Genomic DNA, 22,732 nt, shown 5'->3' with positions numbered 1-22,732 from the left:
AGACAATAGTAAAATCCTAAGGAATAATAATTTGTTTTGTCTTATTTACCTATGGCTATGACTTGACCCGTCGATCGTGACGCAAGGGAGGATTGCTGCCTTGCTGCTAGTATATATACCAATTTCCTACGACAAAAAAAACATCATTCATATCGCAATCACAAAGATTATATTTTTTTTTCTGTACTCCATCCCTGTTCATCAGTAAGTTTCTTGGTAAACTTCAATTACTTAATTAATTAATTACTCTCTCTGTGCCGGTCATTTGTTGTCCTTTTCCATTTTAGGGTGTCTCAGTTATTTGTTGTCCTTTCTATTTTAAGAATGAATTTGATGAGTAATTTGATCATTCTCATTTAATTTGTTCCACTTGTCATTTAGTTATTGGTCTTTTCCTCTTTCATTGGTCTTTGTGCCAAAACGAAAGAACAACAATTGACCGGGACGGAGGGAGTAATTAATTTACGTAATTTATTTTCGCATTAGGCTTTTTACCCGGGTAGTACTCAGCTTAATTCTATAGATTATGATAATCTGAATATAGATTTAAGTATTTAATTCAATAATTATGAAAATTATTGATTGAAGTTATGTTTTTTTTAAGCAAATTTGTTGTTATATTTAGGTTTGTGGTTATATAGGGTTACTGTGTGTGTTGTTAGTCTGGCGGCTTGGATATTGGTGGTCTGATGGTCTAGGTAGACGTAAAAAGCGTATTGCGTAAATAAACCGTCTTAATTAATTTATTAGCTCAATTGAAATGGTAATTGGTGCCTAATTGTTTGGCTGAATAATTAGGTGGTATTTGGAATGGTTATTTAGGGTTACTGCGTGTGTTGTTTAGTCTGGCTGCTTGGATGGTGGACTGGTGGTGGTCTGGTTGTCCTGGGCAGACATAAAAAACGTATTGCGAAAATAAACCGTCTTAATTATTTATTAGTAGCTCAATTGAAATGGTAATTGGTGCCTAATTGTTTTGGCTGAATAATTAGGTGATAGTTGGAATGGGTAAGCGGTGGTGCAGTAGCTGTTGCATTATGCGGGAAGTTCGTACCACGAAGTTCGGCTATATCTGCTGTATCCCTTGTGGGAAAGTTCTGGCCCAAGAAATTAGCGAAGAAGAGAAAGAAATTTATTATACGGAGAATGAGTATGCTGATGCTGCTGCGGATGAAGATAAGAATGCTAGTACTAACACCATATCAGGAAATGCCGGCATCAAATTGCCAAAATCTGACGAAATTTCAGTACTTAGGGAGCGGGTGGAACTGATAAAAATTAATAAGGATTAGGATTCTAGGAAGATGGTGATCATAATGATTTATTAGCAGTATGCATTTAGTAGTAATTTCTCGACTTTCTTTCTTATCTCCTTCTGTTTATCAACTGAAGCATTATGTAATAAGAATCATTATCTATGAACATCCTACTTTCAAACTATTATATTAACTTGCATGACAGATATGAAACTCTTGTTTTGGTAATTCAATGCACTCTGAAATTTGCCCTATTAGGAAGGGGAGGGATGAGATCTGGTAATTCAATGTATCAGTGCATACATGTTACATGCTGAATCAGGAATTTCAGAAAAAAGGCAGCTAAATTTTCAGGTTACAGCAATTCCCTGCCATCTTCCAATTCCCTCTGCTGTTTTTTTTTTTTTTGCAATTTCGCCTTTGGTTTACAACTTTCCGAATTGGCATGCCGTCGTTTAAGTTTCCAGTTCGTAGAAGGTTACTTTCTGTTATGATGTATACAATTGGAGTATGCTCCTACTTATGAGAAAGGATGAATCTATTTTCCTGTTATTTTCTGTAATTTTCCGTTACTTTTATGTGTGTATATGTGACTGTGTGTCGTTAAAAAAGTTGAATTGAATTGTGAAAGAGTTGTTTGGCGATTGTTGCATCGTTAGTTACAGAGTATTAATTTGATAACTATTTTTGAATGATTTTGTCCAAAGTTGCCGAATCTAGTGGATTTTACTTATTATTTTGCTGAGCACTGGTTGTCCTATGCGCTCCAAGTGCGGGAACGTGGTGGAGTGCATCGTCCATGCTCTATTTTTGTGTAACGAGGTATAGGATATTTGGCGGAATGAGGGATTTCAGCCGGTCATATATGAGGCTCCAACAAATTCGTGTCGGGATGTTCTTTACTTGATGCTAAATAGGCTGAATGAGGAAGCAATGGGGAGGTTTTTGATGACGATGTGTCGATGTTGGCTATTGGACATTCAGAACGCTCGTTTATTTGAGCAGGCCCCCCTCTCCAACTCATACTCTTATTGGTTTCTCCAGACTCCAGGTACTTCCGAGTATATTTCTTATGCAGAAAAAGGTGTATGTGCCACCTGTAATACCACGGGCTGAGTTGAGCAGTAGGTGGAGTCCTCCAGGGGGGAACGCGTGATTAAAATTAACACGGATGCTGCCATGTTTGAAGATGGGACGATGGGGTTAGGAATGGTGGGGAGGGACACCAATGGTTCGGTTGTGGTTGTAAGCTATAAGCGTGAAGTGAGGACAATGTCAGTGGAGCTGCACTGCTGGGTATGGAAGTTGCCTTGCGACTGGCAATGGAAAAGGTGCACCTTGAGACGGTCTCGCTGATTTTGGTGAATGAGTTGAGTGGCAGCAGGAAGGACATCCAGAAGGAATCATTTGGGATTGATACTTTTTTTTTTTTTTTTTTTTTTTTTTGGCAACGGTACAGAAAGAGTTTTACATTATAGTGGTACGGTTCACCAAACCATACCTATAAACTACAACATAAAACACCATAGAACTAGTAATAACATAAACTAAAGCATAGTAACAATTGCATCGGTAAACGTCGTGTTGATGGCGTACGACGGTAATCACCCCAATCTCTAATGGATGATCAACGCTAGCCAAAGGAAGACACCCATCTTTGTTTGTCTTGATTGATGTAGCTTCAGAGAAATACCTGCAACAAAACCCAAAAGAGGGTCTCGGAGATTCATCTCCTTGGCTGTGAAAATCTTCCTCGGAAATCCAACGAGTCTCCACAAACTCATTTTTACTCATCTTAATAAAGACAGCTTCAGAGAAATACCTACTACAAGACACAAGAAAGCGTCTCGGAGATTCATCTCCTTGGCTGTGATACACCTTATCTGGACACCAACGAGCCCCTTGACCCAACGAGAGAAAACAAAGTGCACTTACGCCCCAAGGACGTAGAAAGAAAAGGCGGAAAACAAACCACAAAAATCTGTCTCCAGAGGAGAATAAACTCCTACACTTTGTCACACAAACCCCGCTGGCCAGGACCCCAAAGTCAAGAATAGCGAGTAAATAGTTGGGAACTAAAGGAGGAAACCACTTAAAATTCCCCCTAACCAAAACCATCTCTACAGACCGCAGAGAATTATGCTCAACACTGACCCGATGCAATATTACAGTCGTCATTATTAACCCCTTAATAAGCCGACAACCAATCACCCCAAAGATTAAAGGACCGGACACCCTTAGCCAAAAGGAGGTAATTAAGTGACGAACAACCACCCCAATGCATAAGGGACAGGACACCCTTAGCCAGTAGGAGGTTAAGATTATTTGGAAAACTGTAAAACAAAATAAACAAGGATTAAAAAGCATAATAAGATTGAAGTGGAGACCACCGCATCCAAACCAACCAACCCCACTACCAATCCCCAACTCGAACCTACCACGTCACTTCTGAAACTGAAAAGACCCACCATTCAAGAAATCATTCCTGGACGAACACAACGACGACCACATCAGCCACACCAAGACAACCGAAAAGGCCCGGCTGACACACCAAAACGAACCAAAGCCAACCCTAATCCCAAAAGAAGTCCCCTGAGGCCCGGATCATACATGCAACAAGACCAACAATGTCCCAACATAGAAACCAGACCCGACAGACGCACGGATGAAGCCGATAGGTGGGGGAAGGGGCGAGGGGGGGGGGGGACACCTAATCGGCCAGACCCAAAATCATAAAACAACACCACAAGACAAACAAGATGGGTTATACCCATCGACATAGAACAGGGACAAAGAACCTTACCAGGGGTGGGGGAAGGGGCGAGGGGAAGGGGAACACACCCTGGCCAGGGCTGCATGCAAATCCGACGCAGACAGGACGGAGAGACGGAGGAAAGCGACGACTTGTGGATCAAGGAGGCAAGCAGCCGTCTTAGCCAAACGATCAATCGAGATGAGCGGAGCCTCGCCAGAAGAACCAAAAGGAAAAGGAATGAGATCAGAACAACTAGGCGAGACAAAGAAAGGCGAAGTGACTAATCGCCGGAGATAGGCCAAGGGATAGGCCCATCTCCGGCGAAATGGTAGGGAGAGAAAGAGGAGGTAATGGGTAGGTAGAGGAGGCGGCGGATCAAGGGATTATAATTTAGGGTTTTTTGTTGTTTAGAGAGAAGGAGGAGAAAATCTAGAGAGATTTACACTATTAGGATAGTCTATGACTGTTGATGCTGCTGTTATTTGGGATTGATACTAAATGACATTAATCACTTGTTTTCTCTTATTAGTAGTTGTCGTCATGTTAAATGCGTTAAAGCAGATGAATCCGAATAATTGGAGAAGATATATGTGATTATATCATGGCGTGCCTGAATGGAGATAGAGATACGAGGGAGATTATCCGCCTGGCTATTCAGCAATCCGAATAAGTTCCGTACATGTAGCTTTTGGCGCATTTTTTACCAGGCGCTCGAAGCCACTGTTCCAACAAACAACTCCAACAGATGGGAACTAAAATATAGCATGAACACTATTTTCACTTTAGAAGCCACATCCAGAACATGTTGCATATATCAATATATGACGATGAACTAAGTTGCTAGAGACAGTTAGCGTATTAGTACATGGAGTATTTTGCAGACCAAGTGTTTTGAGTTTTGGAGGAACATTGAGTCTCCCAACTCATCCAATGTCTAATAATGGTCGGAATGCCCTGATACTTTTCGTGTTTGTCGACCCCTCTCTCACACCAAGTGATTTCATCTCACAATTGCCTCGTCATCTTTTTTGCTGAACACAATTTCAGTTTTTTGGTAATTAATTTTTTGACCCGAACAATGGGTTAAGGTACGTTTTGCCTATATTTACCTATCTGAGGCTTGACTGTACAAATGGGTGAGTATTCGAGGCAGCGACTAGGAAGAGGCTGTATTATTCGGGTTAAATGGTTGATATGAGGGACATTGAGTTTCTTTGTTGACAAATACTTTTTGTAATGTTGGTGTGATCAGCTGTGGACTGGGAAGGCACAATGCCACATACCTCGGGGTTCAAAAGTACCTATATTGTCTAAGTTGGCTTCTTATTACCGTGCAGCCATCGATAGTAAACGCATGAGTTCTTTTTCTTGTGTTTGATGTTTGTTCACTTCCAGTTGCTCTTTTACGTTGGATGTACTCCGTATGATATAATTGTAGCTTCATTCTTGCATTACTAACTGTGATAGAGTCCCTAAACTATCCAATTTCTTGTGTTTTTTTTTAAGGAAAAGATCAATCCATTAATAAAATCGTCAAACGGCACATATAAGAGATAGGTATAATTGAAAACAACAAATCTAATAGAAGTCAAAGGACAAATTCCTCTCTTAAAACTAGGGATCTCAAAACATTATATGACTATTCGGCTCGTCCTTGTATCGCTCTCTTCATGTAGTTTTTAAGGAGATCCTTCGTTTATTCATTGATGGTCAAAATTTACCTTTTATCGACACCATAGATCGTCGGCGAATAACGGCGTATCAATTGTAGAGACGTATGACAAATCATCAACAAACCGCTCTTATCTATATTTCTAATAAAATAAAACACTAGAATGATATAGAAGTTTTTGCTTAAATGGGGTTGAAATCCAAACTATTTAACAAAATAGGGCGGGTTTCAAACTATTTACCAAAAATGGGTCCACGTCATCATTTCTTAATTTTTCTTTTTTTTCTGAAAATTAAAACTAGTCGCTGTCCAGGACAGCGACATGTTGCTCTCATATTCGGGTTCTTAACAAGCTACCTTCACCGCCTCCGTTCTCCTTACTCCGACTACCAAATGAGGAAATACGACTTACCATTCTCTTCTTCTCACTTCCCTTATTGTATTCACATCGTTTCTTAAGTTATTACCTCCATGGTTTGCGCAAACAATGACCCGCAATATCGCCGTTCAATAACAAATCCGCTGCGAAACCAATTATACGTATTAAATTAATAACTCATGTAAAAGGATAGCTGCGAAACCAAAACCGAAATGCCTGAATGTTTTATGCTCACTAATGATTTACCATATAATGAAGAAAATCAATCTAGATATTTTGAGCAATGACATTAATCGGAGCTGATTAGTTTGGTGAGCAATTTCCCAAAGCAATGACATTTGTCCGCTTTTGGTGAATCAAGTTACCACCACCATGACAAGTCAATGATTCAAGGTTTTCTCCATTATCATGTCAGTTAGAGTTTGTGGCTCAATGGAGAATGAATTTGCGGGTAACAATAATGTGTTTCGAACGTCTTCATTGGTAGGAGTAGTACCATCAATGTCTATGATGCGGGATTGATGAGGGATTCATTTCTTCGGAAACTTTCGTCAAAAGTTGAGCAATGAAGTAAATGATACAAGCAATGCTTAGATAATTTGGCTGAAATGATCTGTGGTTGAACATTTTCTATAGGAGGCCAATTTTCTGCATAGTTCTCATATTTGTGGATTGTTGCGAAAGCGAAATTGTTAGTGAACGGCGATATTGCGGGTCGTTTTTTGCGCAAACCATGGATCTAATAACTCAACCAACAATGTGAATACAATAAGGGAAGTGAGAAGAAGATAATGGTAGTCGTATCTCATCATTTGGTGGTCGGAGTAGGGAGAACAGAGACGGCGAAGGTAGCTTGTCAAGAACCTGAATATGAGCAACATGTCGCTGTCCGGGACAGCGACTAGTTCTAATTTTCAGAAAAAAAAAAAAGAAAAATTAAGAAATGATGACGTGGACCCATTTTTGGTAAATAGTTTGAAACCCGCCCTATTTTGTTAAATAGTTTGGGTTTCAACCCCATTTAAGCAAAAACTTCATATTATTGTGCCCGCCTTTGAGTTCTTCAAGAGTGGATATGAGAGTTGTGACAGATGATAAACTGACTCAAAGTTTAATGTCATTATTTCATCAAAATACTCTTTAGTAGCAGTTGCGGTAGGCTGTACTCCAGCCGCACCACAAGCATTGTTCACCTGAATTCAAATTTATAAGTCATTTTAACATTTTGTCCATCATATTCGAAGGTTAAATTTAAAAGGGAAAAAAAGTCAACGAGAATTGTGTACTTACGAGTATGTTCAGTTTTCCATCAAAAATAGAGCTAACAGTTTCCATTAACTTTTCTCGTTGAGCCCTTGAAGAGACATCACACACAGAGCCAGTTACAGGCCAACCTTTAGACTTCCAATGTGCTAAACAAGCCTCAAGCTCTGCTTCATTACGAGCACATGTATGCACCCTGGCTCCTAGCCCAACTAGCTCCTCCACAATAGCATATCTATACATATCAAGTGTCATACACATATTAGTACTAGTTTATCTTATATAAAACCGTTATTAAATTATATAACACTAATAATAATGGAAAGTTACGAATTATACCCAATGCCCTTGGTGCCACCAGTAACAAGAGCAGTCATATATATTCTCGAGTGACCATCGATTGTTAATCCTTGCAACCTTTGAATCCATGAACCATGATATATAATCTTTAAAGTATTTTGCTTTTGATGAACTATATATGTGTATTGATTTGCTTCTCAAGTAATTGTTTTGATGATGTTTGTTATATTGATTTGCATGGAATTGTCTACCTTATATAGGAGCGTAATACTTGCGTTTATTATTGTAGTGTACGGTATACAAATACACTATAAAATTACACAAGTGGTTTAGTAGTTTAATGGTTCCATACTTCCATTAACAAAGAAGTCATGGCTACTCTGTCTTTCGTTCTAGAGTCACTCATATCGTCATCTTTCAGGTATTGTGTCTTTTTTTGGGGGAAAAGTAGCAAATTATTCTTAAAACGTTTTAAAATAAGGTGGAGGATTGTCTTTGACGGTGGTGCAAGCAGTGGTGGAGCGAGGGGGGGCTAGCAGGGGCGGTCGTCCCCGCTGAAGTTTGAAATTTTGAAATTTTTAGTTAAAATTTTCGAATTTTTTCGAGGCCCCCTTATAATATTTCCCTTTCGCCCTTGTGAAAATTTCTGCCCCGCTGCCTTAAAATTCTGGCTCCGCCACTGGGTCTGGGTGCAAGGGTGGTAGCAGATGTAAAAATTGTCGGACTTTTAAAATTGGGTTAATTTGCATCTTGTCTTTCAAAAATGTTCAGAGCTAATTTGCATATTTTAAGACGTTTGGGGGCAATTTGCTACTTTCCCCTTAAATTGCACATACGAAAACGTTTTGGGGGCAAAATGCACATACACACCCAAATGTTTGGGGACAATTTGCTACTTTCTCTTTTTTTTTCGGTCCTAAATTCTCTTGATTTCCTTAAAAAAAACGAATCTCAAATGGTCACAGTTTTAGGCCCCATCATGCAATTTGTTGCTTGTCTTATGCTTAAAGTGGGTGGATATTTGATCCGTCTAATCGTCTATAACTATAGACGGATATCCCCCGTCTATAATGAGAATTTGTGTTAGTTTCTTAGAAGCCACAGGACCAAACTAGTAGATAGCTACGGGTAGTATTCATTAGTCGTTACCCCAAATTTCAATGAATTAATTAAAATTAGCGATGTTCATTACTTGAAAAATCTCCGAATATGAGTCATTAACAAAGACGGGCGATTTTAGGGGGTATAGGGGTTCATCTGCACCATAAATCTGAAATAAATATTGTTTTGCGTAGAAATATTTCAATGCTATGGTGTAGTGGTAGAGACTAGAGAGTCTTACGTTAGAGCAAAAGGTCACAGGTTCAAGTGTGCATCTTCGTGCTTTTACTTCCCATATCACCAAGTGTATTTATGAATTTCCATTTAGAAGTTAGTAAAATCAGAACATAGTTATTGCAGGTTTTTTGCAAAGAATACGGTGTACTTCTGATTTTTTCGATTTTCTATGTTGTACCCCAATATTCCAATAAGGATCCTCTGTCCCACTTTTGTATCCCATTGTATGTGCGACTCCACTCACCTTTTGACACATCACTTGTTGATGTGTTAGAAGGTGATTGGAGTGACACATAAATTGGGACACCAAATGGGACAGAGGATCCCCGTCGTACCCCTCTTTTTTTTTTTAATTCGACATTGTACCGTTAAACTTCTTACTTATTTCTTCATCATAACCTCGTTTAACTCTCAACTTTATCACTATCAAACGACCGTACTTTGACCTTTATTCGGACTTAATAATGTTGTATCACCATTCTATATGAGAAACATCACATATCACTTTTAATAAGCACCAACTACTATTAAAAACATCTGTTATGCATATGATTCATGACATGATAATGGAGATTTTTTGAACTTTTAGTTACACTACTACAGATACAGGCTATAACAACGGTCAAAAACCGTTGTTATATAAAAAAGCGGACGTTGTTAAAGCGTCCGTTGTAGAAGGTTTTAACAACGGTTGGTTTACTTAAGGAAACCGTTGTTAAAACTATTAACCACGGTTTTATGTATAAAAACCCGTTGTGGAAAGTGTGACACAATTTTGGGGGGAAAGTTATAACAACGGGTTTTAATATACAAAACCGTTGTTATAACTAAAGACAACGGGTTGTTATAAAATAACCGTTGTTGTTTGTTCTTAAAAAATAAAAAAAAATTAAATTAAATATTACTAGATGCATGCATAATTACGGCCTGTTAGAATTCCGATGCATGCATTATTACTGACATCACTGTACATATGAACGGATAATATGGAATGAGAAGGGTTAGTAATAGGATTTGAAGCAGCATTATTGAGAGATATGATGATGATTATGGCACAACTTCCTAACATATATATTAATTAAAAAGCAATTAACTCAACCCACACATTGCTTAGTATAAATACATTGCATATCTCAACTAACATTTCCATTATCTCATATATTCATCTCCAAACTCTAACTGTTAAAACAAACTCTACTTAATCTTTCAAATCAAACTCAAAAAACTCTAACAAAATGAATGATTTCATCCTAAAGACTCTTACCATGATCGAGAACAACAACAACTTCATCCGCCGGTTCCTCCATATTGAGGAAAGTTTCAGGAGCTACCTTGCGGAAGCTCGATCCGCACTGAAGCACGCCAAAGAAGATGGCTTGACGGAGCAAAGCAGCGATTGCGGCTATATGACGATATAGCAAGCTGCTGAACGGAACCTCCAAATAGCCAAGGAGGAGAGGATGGATACGATAGAGCACAATAAGATCCTCCATGAAAATATAAGAATTGCATTTTTACATATGTAATTTTTTTTTTTTTAATTTATGTATTTATAAATATATATATATATATATATTAATTATGTTTATCTTACTTCTTCATCTTGCTTCTTCATTGTTTTAGTAACTAATTATGCGAACAATACTTAAACAAATAACATAATGGTCGATAAAAACACATATATGCAAAAGAAATAAATAGAAAAAGAAAATAATGACGATGAAACTAACAAAGTGTGGCGAGATTTACCGATAAATACAGAACGTAATAGACGATGAAATCACGGTGACGGCGAGAAGATAAAGCGACGATGAGAAAGAGAGAAATAGAGAAAGAGAGTGTGTATGTGTTTTGTGTTTGTTTGTCTGCTGTGTTTGTGTTTGTGTATTAAGGGTTGTGTTTTGTGGTGCAATGCAGACTTGTTTGTGTGGTTTATAGTATGGAAGGTATTGACAACGGTTATTAAACAACAACCGTTGTGAAATATGTTTTAACAACGGTTGTAAAAAACACCCGTTGTCAAATATGTTTTAACAACGGGTTTCAAAAGTAACCGTTGTGATTACTTTTCACTAACTTTGCGCCAATTTTGCGCCAAATTATTAACAACGGTTCCGCATGTGTGACCCGTTGTTAAAAATAATAACAACGGTTTTGTAACACCCAGGATCTTTAGGAACGTTGTTGACCGACCTATTGACCAAGCAGACCGCAGGGATGGATAGCGTAGGATCAGACTGGTAATAATAGGAGATGTATAGATTAGTTACTCGACCTAGCGGAGGCCACTCGGCCGAGTACCACCAATACTCGACCGAGTGGAGTCTACTCGGCCGAGTGTTATTATACTCGACCGAGTATGACTGCTGTCGACGCGTTATTATAAATGCGAGTTCGCGAGATTCATTTCTATTTTTCTCATTTCCTCGACAGTTTCTCTTTCTCTAACCCTAGACCATCACCCTACTCAATCACTCCATAGCCTCATACCTCTAAGGAGTTAGCCTAACCCCTACCATGGGAACGTCGGGATTCGCGGAGCGAGGTGATCGTGAATGGTGGTTGTCTATGTCGTCACCGATGTGCAAGGTTAGGTAAGTTGCTGCCTTGTGTCCTTTTTGTATGATTATTTGAGTATAGTTGTGTAATAGGATATGGTTACCATTGTTAGGGTGCTTAATGGAGTTGTGCGTGGCTATAGATGGAAGTCTTTCATGCTTTGTTATGAGGTAGGGTCTCCCTACTCAGTCTACTGTTAATTGAATTGAATTCTATGATTGTATTGTGAATCATGGCTATCCGCTGATCATCGGAGTATAGTGGTTGTGGTAGTGTTGACGTTGTCGTGTGACATTGTGTGATGTTGTGATTGAGATTGTGGTGGAGTCACTTGCGGGAGTGGCTTCACACCTAGTTCGCCCTCCGTGGAACCCGCCACGGGAGGGGATGTGCACATTAAGGGACAGGGACTGTTAGTCGCTCGTGAGGAGCTGGACTAGGTGGGGATGGGCTGCGGTCACCCACTGGCGGCGAGGATTACCTGTTGCGATGGGTAATCTGGCAGGACTACACACTCCGTGTGTAGTCGGTGTATATACGAGGTGGTGAGTTGGGATAGTGGATGATCAGCTATTTACTTTATTGTTCTACCTTATATTTGATTAGCCAGTACTGACCCCGTGTTGTTTTGTGGTATCTGCGGTGATCCATTCGGGGATGGTGAGCAGTTGGCTTAGCAGGTATTGTTGATTACTGCTGCTGGGATTGGAGGGATCGAGTCATCACGCTACTGGTCTAGAGATGTGGAATCACAAGTGTTGTAATTGAACTGTGTTCTAGGGAACTGGAATAGAATGATATTGTAACAGATTCTCTAATGATATAATATTGTTCTTGTATTGTCTAATTTGATCTACCTCCTCGGGAAACCGAGATGGTGACACCGTCATATACTGGAATGGTCCTTGGTAAGGCGTTCTGGTGTACGGGGGTGTTACAAAGTGGTATCAGAGCCGACGATTTTGGAACCTGAACTAATGAAAATAATGAACATAGGGTGTCAATTAAAATGAACCTGGTGTATGTACGTTGGGAGCCCCAGCCGATGCTAGATTTTGGGTGAGTAGGCGCCCTCATTTCAAAATCATGGCCCCATCGGACTTAAACCAGACACGGGAAAAGGGTAGCTAGTGTGAGTTGTGGATTGCTAAGTGTTGTGTGCTGTGTGTATCTACAGTGTGCGTACTTATTAATAGAGCGGTATAAGTTAGTTAGATGTGTAGAAAAGTGGAAGTGAATATGGAATTGTTGCAATGTGTGATCAGTGACAACTGAATCAATTTGTTTTATTTGGAATGTGTTAGGTGTAAAATTATTGGTTTGCAAATGTGAATAAGGTGTGTGTCTGGTGGTTAGCGGAAGTAGAAATGATGTAATATAGAACTAAACTTGGTAATTACCATAATTGGATTGTGACATGTGCCTTATGGGTACAGTAGAATAGTTTCTTGGTATAGTGAGGGATAAAGTGAAAGTAATGATTGTTTAGAGATGAATGTGCAGATATACGTGTTGTTGTGTGTTTACGTGGTAGGAATCAGCTTTAATTGTGACGAGCCGGAATCCCGGAACTCCGAACGATGTTATTTGGTTTTGCAGGAACAGTGAAAAGTTCGAAAATTAGATTGAGTAGATACGAGTACTCGACCGAGTGGACCAAACTCGGCCGAGTGTCTGGTTACATAACCAGTTGCCATTTTGTTAGAATAATAATCTATTCTGGTCCTCAAAACTCGACCGAGTAAGAATGGTACTCGACCGAGTATTGCACACTCGGCCGAGTATCGTAAGCACTCGACCGAGTAGTGAACACTCGGCCGAGTATTCCCAACACTGACCGAGAGTGTTTGTAGAGCCCATTGCGGGTTATACAAAAACCCTAAATTCGTGCCTTTCCTTCTTATTTCCGCCTCCCATCTTCATCTTTTCTTCTCTCTAAAACTCCATACTCCTCTTCTCTCAAGCTTTTGGGTAAAATCTTGGTGCCACACTTGTCCTTAGTTGCCCTAACTCAGTTTAAGGTAAGATTTAAACTCAAATTCCTTTATTGTTTTCAAAGGCATTGTGTATTAGTATACTATACTTCGATTTCTTGTCAAAAACAATTGAAATTCAGTCTTAAACTTATTAATTGATCGAATTCGACTTCATATAGGCTTTGTGTACACTTTTGGTTGATTATCTTATGATGTGGGGTTATCAAAAACGAAATTCGCATTGTTATAAATTAGTATTCTCTGGTTTGAAGCGATTTGGAATTGGAACCATATGAACATTAAATAATTGTTGATTTTTCTGATAAGTTGTCCTAAAAATATTGTTCTTAAATCGGTATACAAGTGAAACAGTCCGTCTTTGTGTTGAGAGTTTCCAATGTCGATCCTTTGTTAAAGATAATTTTCTTGCAGTATGGTGAAAACTAGAGGTTTACCCAACAAGAGACCTCGCGCGGAGGTCCAACTCGAGGTTGGGCAAGGTAGCAGTGAACCGGTTGTACCGCCGGTGGCGGCTCATCCATCGGTAATTTTCGCTAACTTTGATCACCGTAAGGCTTTCGTGGCTCTTATGCGTCGTCCTTTTCGCCCCACCCGTTGTGTCAACCCTAGTATTCTTGAGACTCTGGGATTAAGGAAGACATAGTTCACTTTTTCAAAATTTTGGGCATGGAGGGGTTGTACCACTTGAGAAAGAAATCATACCCTCACTTGACCCTAGAGTTTTTGAGTTCTTTTGTGTATGATAAGAAGGAAAAGACCGTCTCTTTTCGTCTCATGAATAGGGATCATGAGCTTACCCCTGGATGAGTTGGTGACCATTTAGGTTTAGAGGCCGAGGAGGATGACTACCTTAGTGACGTGGCCAAGAACAGTGGCGCACCTCAGTACCTACCTTATTTGACCGGACCCGCCCCACGTCGGTGCCATGTTGATTAATGATATTCAAAGACGTTTCCCTTCGTATGTTTCTAAGGATGTTGACCTGTCTACTTTACTCGAGAGAGGACGTGAGTAAACTCAACTCTCACGAGGTCATGCTTCTTGTGTCCTACCTTAACCTCCACCGCCGGAAACCGTTTTACTACAGTGCCCCTGGTATAGTGTGCTCTAGTCTGGAGCGCATGGCACAGTCTGAGACCCGATTTGTTGCTTGCGGGGCCATAGTGACCCGCCTAGCTCAGCGACTGGCCGACTTTGAGGCCCCACCTCCTGAGGGGAATGAGTATGTTGAGGTTGTACCTACCATGGACGCCCAGTATTGGCGTCAGAACCGATGGTTGAGGAAGATGGATGATGGGTCGTATGCTTGGAGGGTGAGAGGGACTATGTGGATGGTACTTCCGGACCCAGCTCGTCTCCCTGTTGTTGATCATTTGGCCGAGTGGGAGCCTTGCGGCATCCCTAGACCTGAGCCCCAGTCTTACCTGATTGACCCGCGGATCCTTCTGGACTTACCTGAGCCTGTCACCGTGCACGAGGGGCGGCGGCGGGCACCTCCCCCACCTAGGGAGCGTCGTGGCGTTAGGCGCCTAGGGTAGACCCGGTTGTGTCCGAGCCCCTCTTACCGCCCCCGACTCCTACCCTTACCATCCTTATCGGTATTCGCCGTACCCTACGGTGCATGACCCTAGGATGCGGCCTCATGAGTGGCCGAGCAGATCTCTTCTACTTTGGTGCTCCGCAACCTTCATGAGATGACCCTTAATCGGGGCATCGGGACCGATTTGGCACGGCACTGTATGGTGGAGAGGACCGGGAGTGGATACGGGAGTGTTCCACGGCTATGGGGTGGACCCGAGTTTCGGAGACCTCCGGAGGAGACCGAGTTTGGCTACCTCGCGGGACCGTGGGGAGCCAACTCCGGCGATCACCGGGAGGGGACTACTCGGCAGCAGCAGGTTTTCAGTGCGGGGAGTTCAGGTGCGGTACCTGCGGCGCGGTGGCGGTGATGACATGGAGGAGGGTCCTCGTTGCTGATCTTGGATGTTAGACTGATTTAGTTGATTTCTTGGATGTTAGACTTATTTGGTGGTGATAGACTTGTTTTGTTGTGTCAGCTTTATTATTCCTTCTTTAGATGTTGCTTTCGGTATTTGGTATTTTTCGTTGGATGACTGTATCTGGCCATAAGGCCGTTAGTTAGCTAATTATCGTAGGCGGATGTGTGGAATGTCGACTCTGGTTGGGATTGTTATGTTTGTTACTGCTGCGGAAAGTGTTTGTGCAGGTTAATTGTGAATACTCTATGTATAATCGTTAAAACGCCCTCTGGATATGAAAACTCGGCCGAGTATACGCCGTACTCGACCGAGTAGAGCTCACTCGGCCGAGTAAACAAATTCACTCGACCGAGTATTGCTCACTCGACCGAGTAGCCCTCATACTCGGCCGAATGTTGAGGTAACAGAAGGCACAGGTGAAGTTTATATGATAACTGTATAGAGGAGTGGTCCATGTCTTATCACGTTATTTTATACCATAATAGTCCACATAGGTGAATGATAGTTATACCATGGATACGTGATTGAGAATGTTTTGTGTTACGACGGTTGCTTGGTTGTCAGGAACTTGAGTGGTTTCAGGGAGGAAGACTCGAACCATTGAAATTATGTGGAAGGTAACACCTTACGCAACCAGCGTAGTGGTTGTAATAAGTTTTATATGGAGATATGTTTGGTTACAGTGATAATTACCTCAACGATTTTCGCGTCACACTGCCATTTCTCATTAATTATACGGACCGTGTCATACGTTATTAGGTTGCTGTAATGTTTTGGTCCTTATGAGTCACGAGTATGTAGTGTCATAATCTGGGGTGTGCTACAAGGGTCTATGAGTAATGTCACCGTCATGGGGTGCGCGTTAGCTTTAGTTAATAGTGAACTTCGGGGACGAAGTTCCTTTAAGAGGGGAAGAGTAATGTCGCAGAATTAAGTATTTAGTTATGTAAGATGTGTGTTTAGTTATACCTATGATTTTGGAATCACATGTATGTAGTTAGCATTCGAAATTTATGTTCATGTTTCCTTGAAGCGATAGCTTATGTCGAAGCGATAGTTTATGTCGATGTTTCCTTGAAGCGATAGCTATGTGGTATTCGAGTAATATAAAGATTATACTATACACGGGGGTCTCAACTCAAGTGTTATGACAAGTATTTTATTTATGAAAAATGTATCTTAATTATGTATAAGTGGTTAATTTTATGAAATATTTAGAATCATATGTATGCTAGGTATGCTCACATTCGGGATTACTGGTTTACAATTATGTTCTCTTTGAGCTGCATCTATGTTGTATTCAATTAATATGAAAGTTTTATGGCGCAAGGGTATCAAGTAATATGAAGATTCGATTCAATTGATGATAAATGATATACGTGTTCGGAATGTGGTGATGGTGTATTTATGTGCTTCGCAATGGTGTATCGCCTTGCATTCGTGTATTTAAATATAAACGTAGGGAACGTGGTAGTACAAGTGTGTATGGTTTTCTTACATTGTGTAAAGTGTTGCAATTGCATATTTGTGTAGGTATAGGGCGAATACTGTTTTGTGAATAGGTTACTGTTTAGAAAGGTAGCTGTGATAGATGATTGTTGTCGAGTAAGTTAGTTGACGGTAATGTATGGATATTGTGAGTTTGTGTACCTTTGTGAAGCTGGTTAAGGTCACGGTATGTAATATTGCAGAGAGTGTCGTGCGGGCTGAACTTCGGGGACGAAGTTCTTTTAAGGGGGGAAGATTGTAACACCCAGGATCTTTAGGAACGTTGTTGACCGACCTATTGACCAAGCAGACCGCAGGGATGGATAGCGTAGGATCAGACTGGTAATAATAGGAGATGTATAGATTAGTTACTCGACCTAGCGGAGGCCACTCGGCCGAGTACCACCAATACTCGACCGAGTGGAGTCTACTCGGCCGAGTGTTATTATACTCGACCGAGTATGACTGCTGTCGACGCGTTATTATAAATGCGAGTTCGCGAGATTCATTTCTATTTTTCTCATTTCCTCGACAGTTTCTCTTTCTCTAACCCTAGACCATCACCCTACTCAATCACTCCATAGCCTCATACCTCTAAGGAGTTAGCCTAACCCCTACCATGGGAACGTCGGGATTCGCGGAGCGAGGTGATCGTGAATGGTGGTTGTCTATGTCGTCACCGATGTGCAAGGTTAGGTAAGTTGCTGCCTTGTGTCCTTTTTGTATGATTATTTGAGTATAGTTGTGTAATAGGATATGGTTACCATTGTTAGGGTGCTTAATGGAGTTGTGCGTGGCTATAGATGGAAGTCTTTCATGCTTTGTTATGAGGTAGGGTCTCCCTACTCAGTCTACTGTTAATTGAATTGAATTCTATGATTGTATTGTGAATCATGGCTATCCGCTGATCATCGGAGTATAGTGGTTGTGGTAGTGTTGACGTTGTCGTGTGACATTTGTGATGTTGTGATTGAGATTGTGGTGGAGTCACTTGCGGGAGTGGCTTCACACCCCGGTCGCCCTCCGTGGAACCCGCCACGGGAGGGGATGTGCACATTAAGGGACGGGGATCGTTAGTCGCTCGTGAGGAGCTGGACTAGGTGGGGATGGGTGCGGTCACCCATCGGCGGCGAGGATTACTGTTGCGATGGGTAATCTGGCGGGACTACACACTCCGTGTGTAGTCGGTGTATATACGAGGTGGTGAGTTGGGATAGTGGATGATCAGCTATTTACTTTATTGTTCTACCTTATATTTGATTAGCCAGTACTGACCCCGTGTTGTTTTGTGGTATCTGCGGTGATCCATTCGGGGATGGTGAGCAGTTGGCTTAGCAGGTATTGTTGATTCGCCGCTGCTTTGGGATTGGAGGGATCGAGTCATCACGCTCTTTGGTCTAGAGATGTGGAATCACAAGTGTTGTAATTGAACCGTGTTCTAGGAAGCGGAATAGAATGATATTGTAACAGATTCTCTAATGATATAATATTGTTCTTGTATTGTCTAATTTGATCTACCTCCTCGGGAAACCGAGATGGTGACACCGTCATATACTGGAATGGTCCTTGGTAAGGCGTTCTGGTGTACGGGGGTGTTACAGGTTTTTATAACCATACCCGTTGTAATTGATTTTAGTAAAATTCGCGCCATACATTTTACGACGTCTATTGTGATTTTCGTGAATAATCGTTGTTAAAGGGGCGTTGTAGTTGCCTAAATTTGTAGTAGTGTTAGTTTCGTATACTATTTCTTGGGCTAATGAGTAATTCGGCGACCTAATAAGTAAATGAGTAGGTTATCGAGTAATTGGAATGATAAATAGACGATTTAATAGGTCATTTAAGAAACTAAGTTAACAATGACAATAAATAAGGTCATAGTATATACTAATGTATAGAGTTTAGAGCTACACCATAAAATATAATGAAAGGAGGGGTACAAGTGTACAACGAAGAAAACCAAAAATCACGAGGGTACACGATAAAATATCCCAAGAATTTTATTATCTATCATATTAATGAACATGTAAATCATCAAGTTTTTAGGAATGTGCTCATGGTGTCCTTGAACTTTCAATTTAGTGAACCATGGGCATCCCTTAAAATTAAAAGTAAATAATAATTAAACAAAGATATATAACATGGAATTATTATTTATTGTCAATCTGGGTGTCCCAAATTATTACCCAACAAAATACTAAATAAAATTATTTAATGTAGAAATAATCCATTACTAGAGAAGCCTCCATCAACAAATATAGTTTGTCCCGTGACATAAGAAGCAGCAGGCATACAAAGAAATGCAACCACGGTTGATATTTCATTTGCTTCACCACCTCGTCCCAAGGGTACCCTTGTCTTTAAATCTTTTAATATTCCATTTTCGTCCTTAAACATCTGCCATTTCATAAAATCAAACAAATCGACATTAGCAGCATAGCTAAATAGGGTCTAGCAGGGGTGCTCGCTAAAAAAAAACAATAGTCGCGTAATAAAAGGGTACATTAGTAAATTACATCTTCAGTAAGAGGAGTTAGTATGGCTCCCGGAGCAATTGCATTAACTCGAATATTGTCCTTTGCCCATTCGCATGCCAAATTCTTAGTTAATTGGTTTAATGCGCCTGCGTATTGGTTTGTAAAGGCCAAAAGCAATTTAGAGAAGATAACAAATTAAAACTTAATTCAGCTATATATTTATTAAAACTCTCAAATCGCCTATGAGCTAAACAATTACTAATAAACGGATTTATACCTTTAGCAGGTCCATAAACAGATCCAACCGCACAAGCAAATTGGCTAGCAATAGAAGAAATGAATATTATGGAAGCCGTTTTTGAGGTCTTGAAGAGTGGATATGAGAGTTGTGATAGATGGTACGCTGACTCAAAGTTAGTCGCCATTACATGAGAGAAATGCTCTTCTGTACAAGTCGCGGTTGGTTGTCCGTTTGTTACACCACCGGCATTATTCACCTAAACCGAACATCAAATATATAATCACGATAACAAATCAATGACTTTTCAATTTATTAAAAATGAAAAAAATGTCATAATTCAAATTCAAAGGGTAGTAATTATCTTACAAGAATGTTCAATTTTCCATTGAAAACAGAGGTGACTTCCTCTATCAACTTTTCTCTTTGAGGTCTCGATGAAACATCACATATTGAGCCAGTTATCGGCATTCCTCTAGACTTCCAATCACTTAAGCAAGCTTGGAGATCAGTTTCATTTCGAGCACATGTATGTACCCTCGCTCCTAACCCTACTAGCTCCTCAACTATAGCACGCCTGCCCAAATATGAATCGGAATATAATTAAGGAACTCTCGAAATTTCCCCGAACTTTTTACAAGAATCATAAACATTTTCGAAGTCATGATAAAGTGGTACTACTAAAAATTGTAGTTTTGTCAAATGACTTGTAATGAGTATGAGTCACGATAACACATTTTATCGAGTTATTTTGGATTAGCCTACCATGTTTCAAAGAAACAATTTATTCTTGATGGTTTGTTAGACTAATAATTGTACACACACTTTGCATTTGTAGTTACTTTTCTCTAAAAATAATACGGGTACGAATATATTATTTTCGAAAAAAAGGATTATTTTAGTTTGGTGATTTTGAGAAATGAACTAATTTAAAGTCATTAGTTTAGAAAAAAGTAGGTATTTTATATTTTTATTTATATCTCGTGTTACCAAAGTGATGGAAAATACCTTTGTTCAAATCTTACGGTGAATTTTTATCTTAAAGAAAAGTACAAAATTTAATAAAATCACATCTAAAATTAAATAGTGCACAAAATTTAGATTCCAAGGTCGTATATCGAAAATTACTTAAATAGTGCACAAAATTTAAGTTATACTCGTATATATGCCCAATAAATATACGTTTTTCTTTTCAAATAAAAATTAATAAAATCACATCTAAAATTATGTACGAATATACATAAAAAAGTATAACATAAATTTGGTTCTGTTCACTTGACCTCAAAAAGAAAAGTAAATGACTTAAACGAAAGAGTATAAATTAATATATCGAGTAGAAAATGGAGTAATACCCAATGCCCTTGGTACCGCCGGTGACAAGAGCTGTGCAACCCTCTAGTGACCAACGTTGGTTGCTACCTATAGCTGCCATCTTTCAATTTTCAAGTGCTTGTTTACTTTTTTACTAAGTTATTATTCTTTGTTTTATGTTTTATAATGTTTCTTGATTTGCATAGAGCCGAGTTTGTGAGTTGTGACCGTCATTTACTATGTACTTTTTATAGAAGATTACTAGGAGAGCAAATCTTTTGTTTATGGTACTATGGTAGGTGTTAATCCTTGTCCTATCCGATTTTTGTGTATAAAGGAGTACTCCTTAACACGGGTCTTAGAAATGTCACAAACCATGGGATTGTAACCCGTCCATTTCGTTTTGTAAGGCCGTGTTCTTTTCGGCTTACATTGAGCTCAGTTCAACTCAGCTGAACTCAGCTAATTATTTAATTAAACTCTATTGATCTCATCAAACTTCAATTCAATTCAACTCTATTCAGCTCATCACTTCAGCCCAATGCAGTTCAGTTTAGTAGTTAACACTTGTCAATTTAGCTCAAGTCGTTTTAGAATAATGTTTCACTAAAGTTGGTTTTATCTCAACTATATTTTCATAAAACAAAGCGTTCATATGAGTAGAAATTACAAATTACACAGTTCATTTTTATAAAAATTGAGTTATTTGTTTATAGAATAAATTATCAAAAACTCCCTTTTAAAATACGCTTTTTAAAATTTACTCCTTTTTAAAAAAAAGCTTAAAAATTACACCCAAAATATTGCAAAAATTTAAAAATTGCTCCCTAACCTATATTTTTGCATTTTTATGACAAAAATGCCCCTCATTTTTTTATATCTCATATGTTTATCGACCTCCATTACAACTCTACCCACCTTTCTACCACCCAAGGACTCCACGGTAAACCACCACAATCCTCCACCCAAAATCCACCATCATATTCGTTATATGAGAATAGAAACTTAGGGGCATTTTTGTCATAAAAATGTAAAAATAGGGGTTTGGTAGCAATTTTTAAATTTTTGCATTATTCTGGGTGTAATTTTTAAATTTTTTTTTTAAAAGGGAGTAAATTTTAAAAAGTGTATTTTAAAAGGAAGTTATTGATAATTTACCCTTGTTTATATAATGTGAGCGTTTAATACAATTGGTCTCCCTTGTGACGGGTTACCATTTGTGACGGATAATTTGTGAGTAAAAATGATAACAAAATGGGTTAGTGGAAAAAGGGGACCACATGAACAGTGTTGCAGAGAGAGAAAAAGTGGGTACTTTGTGAGGTAAAATGGTATCCGTCACTCCAAAGTGACGGATAGTGCATGTCACAAATGAGAATTTGTGCGTTTAATAATATGAGACTGTCTAGTCATATGACAAGTGTTACGTGTTACCCACTATCAAGAAACGTAGAGAAAATGACCATGAGTCCATGACAAACAACTACCACGAAAATCCATAATACTTTTTGCATGAAGTGTCTACCAACGCAAAATAAGTAGTCAGTTTAATTTTTTCGACCTACCATGGCCACTCATACAAATCAGTTAGTCTTGCTGAAGACGGATCGGAGTAAGTGACGGGTAATGTCACTCACAAAACGGATAGAGGAATAAGGTGGGGGCACTCCATGTGCTTCCCTCTCTCCTTTATTTGGGT

The 22,732-nt window shown here is 39.5% G+C and overlaps 2 protein-coding genes and 1 long non-coding RNA gene across 3 annotated transcripts; 1 reads left to right on the top strand and 2 right to left on the bottom strand.

Annotated features, from left to right (window-relative positions):
* Positions 1-110: 110 nt before the first annotated feature.
* LOC141613179 (uncharacterized) lies at positions 111-1,469 on the top strand. Its single transcript, XR_012529227.1, has 2 exons — positions 111-204; positions 993-1,469. It is a non-coding gene; the product is annotated as an uncharacterized LOC141613179 (long non-coding RNA).
* Positions 1,470-7,096: 5,627 nt separating this feature from the next.
* LOC141613177 (tropinone reductase-like) lies at positions 7,097-7,702 on the bottom strand. Its single transcript, XM_074431918.1, has 3 exons — positions 7,665-7,702; positions 7,353-7,560; positions 7,097-7,255 (listed from the first exon to the last, which is right to left on the bottom strand). Exons 1-3 carry the CDS (start codon positions 7,700-7,702, stop codon positions 7,097-7,099), a joined length of 405 nt encoding a protein of 134 aa, XP_074288019.1.
* An 11,275-nt stretch (positions 7,703-18,977) lies between these two features.
* On the bottom strand, positions 18,978-21,334 carry LOC141611371 (noroxomaritidine/norcraugsodine reductase-like). Its single transcript, XM_074429896.1, has 5 exons — positions 21,075-21,334; positions 20,092-20,299; positions 19,762-19,981; positions 19,524-19,630; positions 18,978-19,404 (listed from the first exon to the last, which is right to left on the bottom strand). The coding sequence occupies exons 1-5, from the start codon at positions 21,152-21,154 to the stop codon at positions 19,219-19,221; spliced, it is 801 nt and encodes a 266-aa protein (XP_074285997.1). The 5' UTR covers positions 21,155-21,334; the 3' UTR covers positions 18,978-19,218.
* Between the last annotated feature and the right edge of the window lie 1,398 nt (positions 21,335-22,732).

This window comes from Silene latifolia, chromosome 11, assembly GCF_048544455.1.
Source record: "Silene latifolia isolate original U9 population chromosome 11, ASM4854445v1, whole genome shotgun sequence".
NCBI classification, from domain to species: domain Eukaryota; kingdom Viridiplantae; phylum Streptophyta; class Magnoliopsida; order Caryophyllales; family Caryophyllaceae; genus Silene; species Silene latifolia.
This window is presented reverse-complemented; position numbering and strand designations above follow the sequence as displayed.